We start from the raw sequence: 15,960 nt of genomic DNA, 5'->3' as shown, positions 1-15,960 counted from the left end.
TGGTCTCCAATATTTGTTTTCATTTCCCTAAATCGAATATATCCATTTTATAGAATAAAAAGTTACTTGCTAGAGCCTCTAGAGGCCTAGCCGTCCTATATAGTCTTAGACTGAACGTGGACGTAAATGAAATCAATCAATCAATTGATAGATATGAAAATGTTAATGATTTTATCTGGTCTGGAAAGAACGTGGACCAGGCGTGGTCGGGTGCAAATCTCATCTAAAAACGTCATCTCATCGGCCTTGTCGTTGTTCTTGACGACCCCAATGTCTTGTTCACAACTCGAGTCTTCTTCTCACTCAAGGTGTGTTCGACTGAATAATCTCCTCGCACATCAGGTTTCCCAATATACAATCTTCTCGACTGAAGAGCCTTCATCACTAAGGGACAAGTCCTGGGAAATGCTGAGGACCTGAAAAACATCAACATCATGGTATGGATAGCGTTGTGGAAACACAAACGAGAAAAAAATCTTACTCCTTCTGTACTTCCTCGGAACATGGGTACTAGTTAGAGGAAACATCAACTAACGACACACGGGGCGGGATTGAAGCGCGCAGACAATTATAGGAAGGAATGTGACATTGTAACATGGCATGGGAAAGGAACGGGCTGATATACCCCTGCCATTGAGTGGCGGACAAATTTCTTTGGGGCGGAGGGTCGGGAAGTGAATCGGAGGAAATTTCAATGTTTCAATACGTGGTTGGGAGGGATTAGTTGAGACTCTTTGGGATTTTGGTGGTGCATAGCTAGTTTTATTGAATTAATATCTTTTCAACGACTTTACTCCCACGGACTGTGACTGTGACTGTGATTATGGTTGTGATTGTGATTTTGATATATTTTGAAGAACGATTTTTAACATGAGAAGAAATACTAACTTAATGATAGAAACAATGCGCTGGGAAATGTAGAATGATTTTCATGCATCGTGTGAAGATCCGATTGGACACTTGTCCAGGGTACACAAATCCCAACACTTCAAATGTCTCCAATAGATACGTGTTAAACTGCGGTCAAGGAATGTGATATGAAAGTTTGACTTGACCTGGAAAGACAAAATACATAATTCCAAGACCGGAGCTCGCCCATGTATTACATAACCCAGAAGAATACCTATTTCCTATAAATTATATACCATCAAAATTTATCCTCGAATATTCAACACACTCAACTGGAGTAATATCAAAAGCAACAGGGAATATCAAACATCCCAGCCTCAACCGTCTCGCTTCCAGCCTTAGGAGCGGGATATCACGCAACCGCAGCAGCTTCATCCGCATCTGGAAAAGTAATACGGAACGTCTTCTTCCAGCAATACAATCATGGTATTTATTATTTCCGCCAATGGCAATCATTCTTCAAGCTCGGAACATGAAATTCGAAGTCCGAAATCTAGATACCGGTCGGAATGGTAATATGAAATATGATAATTATCTGTAGTGCCCGCAATACTCCTGGGATAGTTTCTAGAATATTGATATGAGTGGGTACGGCAGGTACAGTTTCTTTGAAGTGGTCTTCTACCACGGTAAAATGTATGCATAAAATAGTAATCCCGACCTTGGCATTGATGTTGAAATGACTCGGGGGTCCAAAACAAACATTTTGACCTGCTTCCTATTCTTTAATTTCTCCATTTGGTCAGATTTTATGGAAGGAGTTCCTCCTGACGACATGCAACAAAAGAGCTCGCTCGAAATATGCTTGTTTGATTTGCTGTGATCTAGCTCAGTCATTGCACATATCTTCCAGGATATTAAGCATTTTCTTTTGCAGCTCCACCAATTCATCCTCATCAATCATACCTTTTTCCCCCTCCATACTAGTCGTCCCAGTCCTATTTGTGGCATCATTCTTTCCAGGGATTCTAACCAATTCACTCTTCGTCCCAAAGAAAGGTATCCCTAAACTCCTTAATTTTCCATTCATCTCTCTGACCATTTGAGTTTGAGCTTTGTAAACTTTCATGTCGAATGTCTCTAGCTCTCTTGCCAATTCTTCGGGACTGGTGTTAGATGCCCCGCTTGATGTGGCTCCACCTACTGCTTTCCTGTATCGAGGTCAACCATTTGCATAACCGGAACTCGATCGATATAGTAGGACAACTCACAATACCTCTTCTAATTTCTTCTGTCCTTCCTTCCTAGCGGCTTGTCGCTCTATAAGAGCTTCTCTCGACTTCCACCATTGCTCTTCATGCTCATGTTGCACTTTGATCATCTATGTATATGTAAGCTCAAGTGAAATGCTTTACAACCAGGTAATAGATCAAGTCAGACTGCTGATAGCAAATACAACCAACCTTCCGAATTTCCTGGAGTACATAATCGTGTTTATTCATCGTCCTCATAACACATCGCAGGCCTGCACTCCAGTCAATGATGGTAGCTGGATCAACGGCCTTTGAATTGTTGATAGACTGTACTTGAGCTTGAAGCTGACCAGATTCACGATGTGGTATTGAAGGGGCTGCAGACTGAGACCATTGTGGTTGTGGTTGCTGTTGTTGTTGTTGCTGCTGCTGGATTGCTTGACCATGTGACGTGATATCTGGTGTTTGAGCTGAAGCTATTTGCGTGGAAGGTTGAGCTTGTTGTTGATTCTTAGCTTTTGCTAGATTTGCTAAGATTTCCATTACAGAAGCAAGATCTGGAGTTGTATTATTGGACGACATTTTGACGAAATTGATGAATTTATATTGATTTTATTGTTTCTTGATTGGGGATGGTAATGACTGACGGAAGGATGAAAGGTCGCAAATATCGCGAAGTTTATATCATCGTCCTTGCAAGTATCTCTATCATGAATTATGAGGCTTAAACACTTCTTGATGTTGATATCTATAAATGCTGTACCGAAGATGTATAAATTGGTCTCGAAGTGCTTTGATTTAAATTGAAACTGTACGAGTCCTCGAGTAATTATTGATAATTCAAAGAGCTTCCATCATCAAGTCTGTGTGGTATGGTATGGTAACCTTATTGCAGGGATGCGGAATGACCCGCCGCTAAGAAATCCCACTGGTCATTGACATCCTCGAAAAAAATCATTCGATAATGAAAGTTCTATCATAATCCTCCATTTTAATACGACGACGACGCCAGATTACGATATTTCTAAATCAAGATCCTCTTAATTAATATTTCAAAGGATGGCGCGCTCAGCAACAGATGCAACACGATTTACTTCGACAACCCCACACGCTGCTACAAAACCAAAACCCGTATCGAGAAATCCAGGACCACCAGGAGAGACACCGCAACAGAGAGTTAAGAGGTTAAGGGCTGCGGCAGATAAAGCTAGAGATGCACAAATTTCGACTTTTGACAAGTTCCTCTTAAGGGGAAGAGTGTGGGCAGATAAGGCGCATAGGTTTACAGCTTTCAGTTTGATTGGACTTACATGTATGATTTCCCCGCATCGTTGTCCGGTTCCAATTGGGAATCCATTGCTCTTGATTCGAGTCTGGAGGATCTGGTAACTTAAGCTGTACATCTGCTAATTGATTTCATTTAGTCATTGCCGGTGGCGTCACAGTCTATGCATTGGGAGATATGATGGTATACAATCGCAAAAAGCGCGCCGAGTTTTACGCAGAACAGAAATTCAAATATGCTATGGCACTTGAGAGTGCACAAACTGCCGCAGCATCTGGCACTGCAACCGAATCACAAATAGAGTTCTTGAACAGAGAAAAGGAGCGGGAACAGAAAGTGAAGATTGCAGAAGAGGCCAAAAAGAAGGCTCCCGGAGCATGGAAGAAAAGTAAGGATTGGTTATTTTCGGGCCTCAAGAAAGAAGAAGAGGGAGATAATGTAGGGACTAGTGAGAGAAGGCTAGGATATGAGGCATTGAGCGAAGAGGACGATAATCTTGGAGAGAGGGAAAGTGATGTTCTAAGAGCGATCGAGGAGAAGAAAATGGCAATACAAAATAAGGCCAAATCCGCATTTGAGGCAGAGAAGGAGAGACAGAGAAATGGTGGACCGCTGGATAGGATAGGGACTGATGGAGAAGAACAAAAGCCGAAGTCTGGCGGCTGGACATCTTTCATGATAAGGAAATGAGCAGTGGGTGTGGATGAGGAAGGGGGCAGAAATAAAAGAAATAAATGAACGTCTATGTATCATATGGGATGAAGGTGTCTTGCATTGGGCTTGGCGTTCGATTCATTCTCTCCTGTACTAGAACTAGGAGGTAAATATGGCCAAGCCGACGTCTCTCACTGTAGATTTGGCTTACTATTCCCAATCGCGTGTCAATGCTTCAGTGCTTTGAAGATTCTTAGATCTAACTGGGCAGATCATTCGGAATATAACGTTCGAGGACGGGATGTCAAAATGAAAGACACCATACTTTCGGCAAGATATGTACAAGAGGGTCTTGACCCCTTTTCCACATTCTAGACCTAATCTACGATTGTGCCAAATAGTTCTATGTCTTAAAGACTAGGAATCATTACCAAATACAGACAAATATGGGAACATATCAGAAGCATGTATAGTGCAGCACAACAATGATCCAGCTGGATTTTGAGAGGGGTCTCATAACGAAAGATGGTAGGTATCAACTTCAGAGAACCCCTTTCGAAGCTACTGATTGTTTTCAATGCCAATTCAACCAGAAATTAGCCCCACCAACAGGAGTAGTTTCATGCTAGTCTCTGAAATTCTGTATACACTCTCGCCTCAGTTTCCTGAAGGAATACACAATCGAGCCACGATCATCACTCGGAAATCGGAATACTGGAATAAATCCATTGCTAAGTAACACTGCACAGCCCAGTCGTACCCGAAGACTCGTGATTGGTCCAGCTGATACTTCTTCTCCTTTTCTGTCGAGTCCGTTAGCTAGCACCCCTGATATCCAATAGTCATTAGCTTACACCATTCATATTTTGCCTTCCATCTTCCATTTACACAACAGAAATTAAGCATAAACAATTCATCTGAACAATTTCCAACCACCATTCAACTCTAAGATTGACCTAGATCATCATCCCCACTATTTCCACAGCTGTCAGATTGTCCAATTGGTTATTGAAGCTATATATAGTAACGCCAAGCTGGTCTTACAAGCATAAATTGCTGATCTTCTAGAAAAGATTCTCCATTTTACTTATACAAGGCAACATAAACAAATGACGTTGAATACGAATACACTGGATAACCCAGTCCGATGTTTACACGACATCGAAGATACGAGGGAAAAAAACACTTCATATGCAAGTAAGTATTTACTAGGTATGCAAGAGGTCAGGGACTCGTAAATGTGGTGACGGTCGTTCTTGGCAATTGAATAAGTATCTCTTGTTTTCCCTTCTTGCCTCTTTCTATTTTGTCTCAATCTCTATTATATAATCTACCTCTCACTTCACATACTCAGAGTTCTTCATTGCACTCTATACAATCGTTTAAATTAATCTCTATTCATATCATCATCATGAAGTCAACATCTATTGCCCTCGCACTTGCGAGCACCCTCACCGGCGCAAACGCATACTGGAAAGGTTTCAACTCCCAAGCTACCCTCGGAAACGGTGCTTGCAAGACCCAAGCTGATTGGGAAAACGATTTCCGTCTCATTCAATCATTCCCCGGTGGATTCGACAGTTTGAGAGTCTACGCATCCTCGGATTGTAACACCATTGCCAACGTTGCCCCAGCTGCTATTGCCACCGGTGGAAAAGTTCTCTTGGGCGTTTGGACCGAGGATGCCGCTCATTACGATGCCGAGAAACAAGCTTTGTTGCACGCCGTTCAGACCTATGGTTTCGATTGGGTCGTTGCAGTATCTGTCGGCTCGGAAGATTTGTACAGAGGAGATACTACCGCTTCTACACTCGCACAACAGATCTATGACGTTAGAGGAATGTTGAGCACCGTTGCCGGATACAGTAGCGCAGTACAAGTTGGACATGTTGATACATGGACCATGTGGGCTGATGGAAGAAACGTCGATGTTATCAAAGCATGTGACTTCATCGGATTAGATGGTTACCCCTATTTCCAAAACACGCAAAACAACGATATCAGTCAGGGCTCTCAACTATTCTGGGACTCTGTAAACCAAGTCCGCACGACTGTTCAGAATGCTCAAAGTGGTGCTTGGGTTTGGGTTACCGAGAGTGGATGGCCTACTGCAGGTGCTCAGGAGAATGCGGCTATTGCATCGGTTGACAATGCTCGTACTTACTGGAAGAATGTTGCTTGCGAGGCATTCAACCAAGGACACACTTTCTGGTACTCTCTTCAGGACTTTGATGCCGTCCCATCGTTCGGTGTTGTAGATGGAAATGGTAACCTCAAGTATGATTTGAGCTGTTAAGATACAGGTTGAGTGGTGAAGAGAAATTGGACTGTCTATTGGTAGACTACTCAGTATAACTTGATTCTAATGTAATTATACACCCAAATTTACGATTAAGTAACAGTGTGATATTATCTCTGCGCTTTCCTTGGCAGACTGGTTTTCGTGATTGATTGAACCTCATGAATATTGTCAGAACACAATTCCGTTGATCTTTGCTCAAGCAATTGAAGGGAACCATTATGAAAGCGGAAACCCATCTCACTATCCTATTATTCTTTCTCGATTTGTTGGATCCACCCCTTGCTATATTAATACTTTTCCCCTCCAAAAGATTCTTCAAACTCTCCAGACTGAACTCATATAGATTGCCGATCTACAGGATCTCTCAACTGAAGGACTTGATTCAATTCCGGAGTACGTGCGTCCAAACAAGTCGAACAACACACTTCAAACCGGTAACATTTCACCATTAAACAGATCGACTTAAGAACTTGGTGTTTCTGTTTCGTTGAGTTGTTGATTGAAATGGTCAATCATCGAAGATGTGGATCTCGAGGGCCTAATTGACTGATTGGGCATACTCGCTCCGCCTTCATCGACTCTTAGAATGATGGTCAAGTCATCCATGGCGAGATCTCCTATTGGTATGATTTCGCTATTCTTGGAGGTTAGCTTTTATAATAATAAGGAATAGTATTATTATAATGATAGTGGAAGATCTAGTCAGTTTAAGCTTGAGGGATAAATCGAATATATAGAATAAGAGTTGAATTGAAGTCAATTTAGAAGAGCTAGGCTGAGTTGAGATGAATTGCTTGCTTTTTCCTAGATTTTCTTTAAAGAATATTCTAGGTTTATATAGTTTATAATGAAATTCCAGTATATTCTATGCTTATAAATAAGATCGATTTAAATCGTATCTTATAGAATCATTTTAGATAATAAAAAGAAAGTACAACCAATCAATTTAGCGATATTTCCTGTATACTTCCATCTAGTTCCATTTCATTCTATTCCATTATAAATCAATTTGATAAGAGATACTATTATACAACTATATGATAATATGATTTTATAATATAAGATCATATTATATGTGTATTAGTCATCAAGATATCTCTTATTTAGTAAGATATTAATAAGTGATTTAGTGGACTTATTATGAATCCTCACAGCTATTATGCATTACTCCTTCATATGTTCGTGCGCTTTGTGGTAGGTTTGAGTGTACATTCTCCTCAGATGTCGGGGTCATGTGTTCAAAAAGCCTAGTCGAGTTATTTCTCATAATTTCCGTACCAGCGTCTACTCTCGCTTCAGGCTGCATTACTGGAGAGATCGATACTGCAAAGCTGGGTTTAGCATCCCTAACAATGTTGGTATCGACAGGCTGTTGTAAATCTTGAAGGGTAGAGCTCTGAGATGATGCATATGGTTGTGATTGTATATTCCGACCAAGCTGGCATCCTCTGACTTCGCCGTCAATCAGATCATTAATGGAGTGGCGAAGCTGGCAATCTTCACACCTAATATCAGGGATTGGACGAATACTCCCACTCTGCTGCATCTTATTGTACTGCGGCTTGCTATCGCTCCTTTGGTTATGGCAACTATCGAGATAACTCATTTGCCAGATCCGGTATTGTTCAACTGCTCTTCGGGAGACTGGCGGATCGAAATATCCCTCTGCGACTGGAAATTCAAGTGATGGCGGAGAATTCTCGTCAGGGACTGTATGATTTATCAGATACATTCCATAAATTGCAATAGTTGGATTGCGTACAAAACTTCGTCCAGACTTGGCGCTCTACCATTGATTGGCGCATCTCTGGTGATAAGTCGTACTCTGTTTCCTCGACGGTGGAAAGTATTTCGTTGTAAGCCTGCATGAATGCAATCTGCGTGGCTCCTCTTTCTAATGCGTAGATCAAGATGCGGAATCTCATCGGAATATGGGCTTCATCTTTGTGGTTGTCTTGGGTTTTCATGGTGATGTGATATCGGGTCTTGAGAACCTTCTTTCAATGATCAATGATATTTTGACAAATGAAAATGATTTCTAACTTGGATCTGATGAGAGGGATAGATTCTCAAAGCGTGGGAGGGCTATGTTGATCTGTATCTTGGCTGTGTCTTCGAGGAGTGGTGATTCGAGATGAGAATCGCAAAGATCCTACCTCAAGGGCGGTCAAATGACAACGAGGCAGGTGTAGAGATGGACTTTGAAGTTATCGTCGCAACTTCCCCATCTAACAATTCAAAATCTACAACTCGAACTTTGAATTCAGCAAAGACGTCAGAACCTCAACGCATGAACCTCAGTTCATACCACAGTCTGACTAGAATATTACACCGGGTCTCCAAGCCGGCGAATAAATTCCTGTGGAAAATTACATGCCATCTTCTTCTAGTACCAACACGACCACAACAAAATGGTGCTTCGCCACCCTTTCACAGATACCAGAGCGTAAAGGCAGATTGGAGCAGCTATAATGCCATCGGCGGTGCTATTGCTCAACTTGAACATTACTGTCTTATTCTTCATTTTCTGATCTTCCATGGGGAAATTGTACAAAGATTTTGAAGAGCTTCTTTAGAATATGGATGGAGGCTTTGGATTGGTGATCGGTAAGAAACATCGATGCTATGGAGCTAGATATGCTTTGTATAAAATGTTTGTGTATCTGCTTTGAGTTTTATCATTGCCTCGGAACAGATTAATGCACAATATGATGCTTATGGATCTGAATACTCGTCATGGTCTGTGTTGTCTGTGTACAGAATCAACAGATTTCATGACGATGACGTTTCATTCTTGACTTGTATCTATCCTCAGAGGTACCTAGTAGGTAAGAGATCTAAAAAGGCTTTGATAAATACATAAGTTATCTCGCGTATTTCTGGGCCATTCTCAAAGCCGGGATGGGGATGTACTAGATAATGCAAAGACTGGTCGCCATCTCATCTCCAAATTGCCATACGCATCGATGATACTAAACATGAAGGGTTTCCAGGCAACGAAAGAAAGAACAGGACTTTGTAAAATCTCCTGTCATCATGAGCAATGGATTGTAGTTTTGAGTTTTGCACAACTACTCGTGGACCCACCAAAATATCGATTTTCATCCCATCTTCCCCACATCCTAACTTTAAAACAAAGTCGCCACACAACTTCAATGCGTAACATCACATCCTACGCTTCAGGGAGTTGTTCTCAATTGACTTGGCACTGTCTGATAGTCAAATAGATGAAAACACTAATAAACATCAGCTACTTTTACTATACTGGTGCTACAATTATCAATTTCGGAGAAGTACACTTTAATAGTCAAATTTCCTATGAACCGTACAGCACTTCACATGGATTTTTCAATTCAAGATAATTTTTGAATTTTATATTCACTATTTAATCTTTGAAATATTTGAAATCTTTAAAGTCTTTAAAATCTTTTGAAAAGACATTTTGAGTTGCAAAGTCCGTATGTAGGACTATACATGAGACGAAAAGCAGGATAGTATAAATGACTTTCGCGATATATTGTATTTGAATTAAACAACACGAATCCTGTTATGAAATAATCATGAATTAACTTTTATTTTTCAAAGTTTCTTGGCCAATGAGCTTCTAGCATCTGTATGAACCTGTTAGCAGGGAGAATAAATCGGACGATGGGAACTAAACGCATACCAAGCTTCGAAGTCTCTTTCCGTAAACATAAATCGGCACCGCCAGCATGCAAATACCTGCATTGATTAAACCGATAGTAATAAAAACGCTCTTTGCCCCAGCCGTATCTAGCCACCCATTAATAAAAGAGCTGGAGACAAACACCATAATCGCCTTGACGAAATTGATGGTTACAAATGCTTGGTTTGCATCTTTGGGATGGCAATCAATCACATATGTGAAGCTTGCTGAAGTCGCAAAGGGTACAGCTAAGGAATTGATCGTCATGAATGCTACGGGCCAATAGATAGGTAGTCCTCGTTCTACAGAGATACCGAAGCCGAAAAAGCCTATTGTAGAAAGAATGACTGCTGGTATCATCAGAGTTAAGCGGAACTCAGGCTCATAAACACCGTTATTGTGACGAGACATGAATGCAGCAATCTTATCCGCGGTCCAACCGGCCAACATTGTTGCGGCAATCCCCATGAAGAATTGGGGAAGATTTGTAAGACCAATTTGTGATGAAGATAAATTGTAAGGCGGAGCCGAGAAAATATTGACGGACAGGAGAGAGAAAGATATTAGCCATGTTTGAACTAAGGCACAAGATTAGCATACACTATTCATGGGCTCAAGTATGTGCCGACCTACATGATGCATGAACAAAGGTGCTGACAATAACGGCGGGGTAGACGATAAGCGGAATAGGTTTGATTGCGGTTTTCCAAAAGCCTGCGTCAGAGACACGACCGTTGTACAGAGAAAGTGTTTCAACAAATGTTTTCTTGGACTCTATTTCCTGGATTTCAATCTCCATTGTGGATTCTTTCTCCGAGATATGAGTGTGCTCAAGTATTTTTCGTTGGTATGAGGTCTCTGGAACAAAGAAGTATACCAGAGGAATGATTACTATGTAGCAAAGTGAGGTGATTCCAAAAGAAGCCGAAAATCCCATAGTTTCGATGATTACCCCTGAAATGACTTGACTGAAAATGATGAGTCTAAAAGCACCTAAAAAGCAGATTCAAGATGACTTACCCTAAAAGTGCACCTGTAAGAATAGCGAGTCCCCATACTGCCAGCTTTTGCCCTCGTTGATGAACGAAAAAGATATCGGACACTGTGGAGGTAACCAGCGTTTCTACCGGAGCACTAGCTGCACCTTGAATTGCCCGCATCACCGTTAAGGAAACGAGGCTCTGACTTGATGTTAAAGACTTTTCGGGGTTGTACAAAAATTGAGCTTACAGTGGCATAGAATCCCCAGACTGAAGTGATCAGCAGGACAACCATAGATATGATAAACATAGGTCGTTTCCCCCACACTGTCGCAGCAGCGGAAGTGAAGAATGTGAATGTACCCGTAACCAAAGTCAAAACCCCTACCAAAGCTATTGACACAGCGTTGAAGCTGACATGATATGTAGCAGCTACTTCCCCAAATCCTGGAGTAACCATAGGACCGAGTCTAAGTGTTGTTAGAATTACTCTACTGTTTACTGAGTAAGTAGGTATACATACGATACAGTAAGCCAGAGGCGATCGAAAGGATCCAAATAATAACATTTTTGCGAGTTGAAGACCTTGGACTCAATTAGTGATATACGATGTTCCGGGTCTCATCGGCAAATACCAGTTCAGAGGATCATTTACACTATCACTAGGTTGAGGGATGAGAATAATTGAGCCAGACTTTTTGATGTTGGGATCGACTTCAACACCATCTGCCAAATCGATGCCTTCTTTGTTGAATAAAGTGGTTCCCGGAACTTTCGTCAATTTGTAATCATCCAGCACACCCCAAGCCATGTTGACGCTCTCACAAACAAGCAAGTGATAGAGATGGGTATCGTCCAAGCCAGCTTGAATTTGAATATGATACTAGATGATGAAGTCTAGCTTGCACGTTGAAGAAATGGAAGAAATCGAGATGTGGCGGAGATCCAACATCTGCAAGTGCCAAGTCGCGGTCAAACCTCGTCCGCATATGTGCCGAAAGACGGGAAGGACCGTCACATACTAAAAGATGGTAATTCAGCAAATCAACTCATAGCAAATAGAAGGATGGAATCCACAGTTGAGGCTTGTTTATATGCCTGACGATCCATGTCTCCGTTGAAGTGGAAGCAAAGCTCGATAGCCAAAAATGTTCCCTCATTGCATAAACTTCATTGAACTTTGTACAGGGTATTGTAACTCGATGCTACAGTATGTGTGGGGCATTTTGGACGAAAATTGCCGGTGAAACTATACTCTGCTGCGGTTAATTTCTGGATGTGAGATTTTAGATTGTCGAACGGCGGGAATATGCAACACCTATTGAAACCCCTGGCTTCGTGCTGTCAAAATGAAAGTCAATTGCCGAGTAAAATGATTCGAAGTATAATTAAGCATCTTAGATCAGATGATCGAGACCCTTGCATGACTTTACTATGTTGAAATCGCGAGAAGTTTGCAACCATTATCAATACGGGCAAGTAGAAGTTTTTGAGGGTGGCATTCCACTCATTCCAGAAGGCGTTGGGAGGTGCGGCTGTCTCGGATTGATCCAATCTTCAAATGGGATTGCACTTTTCAGAATAGATGGTTTATTTATGGCCGGTAGCGATAATTTAGCAGGTAAACCTAGATAGAATCGGTAGTACACTCTTATTAGTCAAATCGTCGCAATCTCGACGTGAGGAAATCTCAGAATGCGGTAGTAGTAATACCATGATCCATTCGATGAAAATGTTCGAGGTTGATTTCATGGGGGTCTGTGCACATTTCGTGTGGGGCCAAGTGAGCGTGGGGCTGAGTAAGCAGGATAAGGTTAATCCAGACGACAACCCAATGTGACAACATAAAATAACAACTCGTGGAAAGTACCACCAGACATCCAGCATTACAGCAAGAAAATCAAGTGATATATTAGCTAAAATGTACTGAGGACTGTGAACGTTTTAGCAAAGATTTCTTGGCGATAGAAGGGATACGTCCAAAGTTGAGTGAAATGGTGAGATAGCACAACGTTTTTGCGAATTGGACTTGTGCAAACGAATGTGTGAAAGCTTTCTTGGATAGTGTACTTCCTAAAAGATGCGTCTCCTAAGTTGATAGACATAACCTTGTACAAAATATGGGCGACTGCATCATATATTGCGATCCTTGATGCTAGCATCATGACCTTGCTCTCTTCGACATCTTCAACTGCCCCCGGAATAGACTATGTCGATTCTGCGGTAGAACTACTTGTATGTATCTCTAGGGCTTCCTTGAAGCAGGTAAAGTATTTTCTGTCTACTGCCGATGAATTTCGGCTATCTGCTATTCACACCAGTGCTCAGCGGTAAATTGACGAATTCTGGTGTTTGCTTTTCTGATATACAGCTTGGAATTTTGACTTCAAATTCTTGCCATTGCTCTTCTATGTCAGGCCCAAGATGGTGATGATGAAAGCAGTCACCCGAACTAGCCAACCTATAAGTGAAAAGCACGTAGATACCACGATCGGCACCGGGAACCTTCTGGACAAATAGACTTTGAAATGCCCAGTGACTCTAGAAGACGCCGATTTCGTTAATAAAAACTTCTTCCAAGGAAAACCCGGTAATGCCTCTCCAATAAAATTGTCGCTAGTACCGATCCTATCAATAAGCTGTGTTTTGAATATTTTCCCATCTTTCGTATGCCTTCAATCCCTCATTCTAATCTTCCGTCTGTAATTATTACCCCTTTGATTTACTGTTTCCCTGCGGATTCAATGATTCGAGTATTTGTTTTTGTAAGCGGTGTATATACAGCCATGCGACTCTTTCACCCGAAGGGTCGCGGTTTTAACACACCGAAGAATACTTGTTTAGAAAAAATGCACGACTTTCGGAGAATAAGAGGACGTGGCGGGAACAGTTCCATAGTGAGGAGACTCGATAACGCGCAGATTTAAATGTTCAAACAAAAGCGCAATCTTATTTTATGACTGCTTAGTGTGCGCCGGGATCTAAAGAGTACAAATTGATGAATGTGGGAAATGCATTGTCAAATACTTTAGGTCGAAAAGTGCACAAGATTTGCTTGAGTATCGACAAGTATTTAGACTACCCATTAAATTCCTAACCAATTAGAGAGTTCATGTTCTGTATTGTTTGGGTAAATCTTATTGTACTCATTGGCCTTGTTGTAGATCTGGGAAATGTCGAAATTGATGTGATGAATTCATATGAGCCAGTGACCTTGCAAGCACAAATTGATATTACTAAAGGCACTCATAAACAGCTTATCATACATCAGTATCATCCGAAGGTTCTCGAAGCTTTTGAATGTGGCGCTAGAGTGAATTACGTCTCAACCATTTCATTTTGTTGCACATCTGAGGGATATCGAAATTGACGTCATACTAATTAGGGAGCCAATAGACTGCCGAGCGCAAGTTTATAGATGTAGTCTGAAGTTTATGAACGTGCGTTTAAGGTGAATCATATTGCCATCGAATTCTTTTGTTGCATATCTGAGGAACATCGAAATTGACGTCATGCTCATTGAGGACCCAATAGATTCACGAGCGCAAACATTTGAAGGTGAGAAGTCGCAGACTAGCGGCGGGAGCTATAACTAGCGTCGCACTACTTCCAGCAGCACGTTTGGAGACGCTCGTGGTTGACTGGGTGGTTTGAGACGTTGAAAAGTTTTGTTGCATATCTCAAAAAAAGACAAAGTTTCAGAGCTCAAAATCTCAAAAGGACCAATAACTGGGCGAGCGCAAAGTGTCCCAAGCTTTGCGCTCGCTTGTTTATTGGTCTCTTGGAAATCGTAATCTGCGGTTATTCCAAGCCAGAGGTCTAGAACTCTGGTGCGTTTTGAGCTAAGTGCAAATGCCGAAGCCCCCTGTCTTGTATCTGCCGCCTTTCCGCCTTCTGCACTTTTTCTGGCCCTCTAAGGTAAAGTTTTGGGATTCTAGACGTGCAACAAATCTTCCATAAGGCGGGATGGCGCCATAGAAGGTGAATGATGGGAAAAATGAGATGCGGGGTACTATTTTGTTGCATATCTGAAAGTTTGACAATTTTCTTAGCATCCCTTGGAATGGTTGGCTCTCGTTGAGCGCAAAGGGAAATGGAAGAGAAAAAAGTGACCAAAGCTTTGCGCTCGTCAGTCTATTGGATATATTCCAGAATCCGTAGATTTTTGTTGCACATCTGAAGGTTTGATCTTTTTGTTAGCGGCTTTTGGAATGGTTGGCTCTCGATGAGCGCAGAGGAATAGAAGAGCCTAGGCTTTGCGCTCGTAAGTCTATTGGGTACATTCCATGAATTTGGAAAGTTTTGTTGCATATCTGAATGTTTGATCTTTTTTTTAGCGTCTTTTGAAATGGTTGGCTCTCGTTGAGCGCAAAAGAAAACAGAAGAGAAAAAAGTGACCTAAGCTTTGCGCTCGAAAATCTATTGGTCTCAGGATATATAAGTGAAAGAAGAAAGCCAGATTGGAAGAAGGTCACACGTGATTAGGGTTTGTGAGGTCGCGGCTTCGCCATTCACCTTCAACCTCTTAAACTTGATTAGCTTGGAAAACCTTTCCCTTGAAATCTTGTTTAACCTCGACAAAATATATTGAGTGTGATCATCAAACGCCAACCATCGACGAGTCCGGCCATTTTCTTCAAAACTTATGTCCTGCACAGTATTTTACAACAATTTGGGTTGAAAGGAAAAAGGTTCGGCTTCGACACAACTTTACGACAGAAGGTAGGACTACGTGATGGGTAGAAATGCGACTTTGGCAATCTATGAGGACACACTGAACACCCGGAGATTGTGCGAGTGACATCGATACAAAGACGGAGATACAAGATTGCTGTGAAGATTTTCAACTTGTGCGACTTGTGTGACTCAAGTTGAGATGAAGTCTGATCAGCAGGCTTTTGCGACAAGAAGTAACTGGAGTCGATAGACGCTATAAATTCAGATACGACATTGATAGATATGGATTCCGA

General features: G+C 41.6%; 5 protein-coding genes across 5 annotated transcripts; 2 read left to right on the top strand and 3 right to left on the bottom strand.

Moving 5' to 3' along the window:
- Positions 1–1,738: 1,738 nt before the first annotated feature.
- EAF02_000952 (uncharacterized protein) lies at positions 1,739–2,684 on the bottom strand (the record flags this gene model as incomplete). Its single annotated transcript, XM_038897000.1, has 3 exons — positions 1,739–2,060; positions 2,121–2,230; positions 2,313–2,684. The coding sequence occupies 3 exons, from the start codon at positions 2,682–2,684 to the stop codon at positions 1,739–1,741; spliced, it is 804 nt and encodes a 267-aa protein (XP_038763859.1).
- A 477-nt stretch (positions 2,685–3,161) lies between these two features.
- On the top strand, positions 3,162–4,077 carry EAF02_000951 (uncharacterized protein; the record flags this gene model as incomplete). The annotated part of the gene is made up of 2 exons (XM_038896999.1): positions 3,162–3,414; positions 3,527–4,077. 2 exons carry the CDS (start codon positions 3,162–3,164, stop codon positions 4,075–4,077), a joined length of 804 nt encoding a protein of 267 aa, XP_038763858.1.
- A 1,375-nt stretch (positions 4,078–5,452) lies between these two features.
- EAF02_000950 (uncharacterized protein) lies at positions 5,453–6,337 on the top strand (the record flags this gene model as incomplete). The annotated part of the gene is made up of 1 exon (XM_038896998.1): positions 5,453–6,337. The coding sequence occupies one exon, from the start codon at positions 5,453–5,455 to the stop codon at positions 6,335–6,337; it is 885 nt and encodes a 294-aa protein (XP_038763857.1).
- A 468-nt stretch (positions 6,338–6,805) lies between these two features.
- Positions 6,806–8,310, bottom strand: EAF02_000949 (uncharacterized protein; the record flags this gene model as incomplete). The annotated part of the gene is made up of 3 exons (XM_038896997.1): positions 6,806–6,982; positions 7,512–8,053; positions 8,106–8,310. 3 exons carry the CDS (start codon positions 8,308–8,310, stop codon positions 6,806–6,808), a joined length of 924 nt encoding a protein of 307 aa, XP_038763856.1.
- A 1,688-nt stretch (positions 8,311–9,998) lies between these two features.
- On the bottom strand, positions 9,999–11,801 carry EAF02_000948 (uncharacterized protein; the record flags this gene model as incomplete). The annotated part of the gene is made up of 6 exons (XM_038896996.1): positions 9,999–10,588; positions 10,644–10,978; positions 11,031–11,191; positions 11,241–11,460; positions 11,519–11,575; positions 11,626–11,801. The coding sequence occupies 6 exons, from the start codon at positions 11,799–11,801 to the stop codon at positions 9,999–10,001; spliced, it is 1,539 nt and encodes a 512-aa protein (XP_038763855.1).
- Positions 11,802–15,960: the final 4,159 nt, after the last annotated feature.

This window comes from Botrytis sinoallii (assembly GCF_014898435.1).
Source record: "Botrytis sinoallii strain Bc 23 chromosome Unknown BSIN_001, whole genome shotgun sequence".
Classification (NCBI taxonomy): Eukaryota; Fungi; Ascomycota; class Leotiomycetes; order Helotiales; family Sclerotiniaceae; genus Botrytis; species Botrytis sinoallii.
This window is presented reverse-complemented; position numbering and strand designations above follow the sequence as displayed.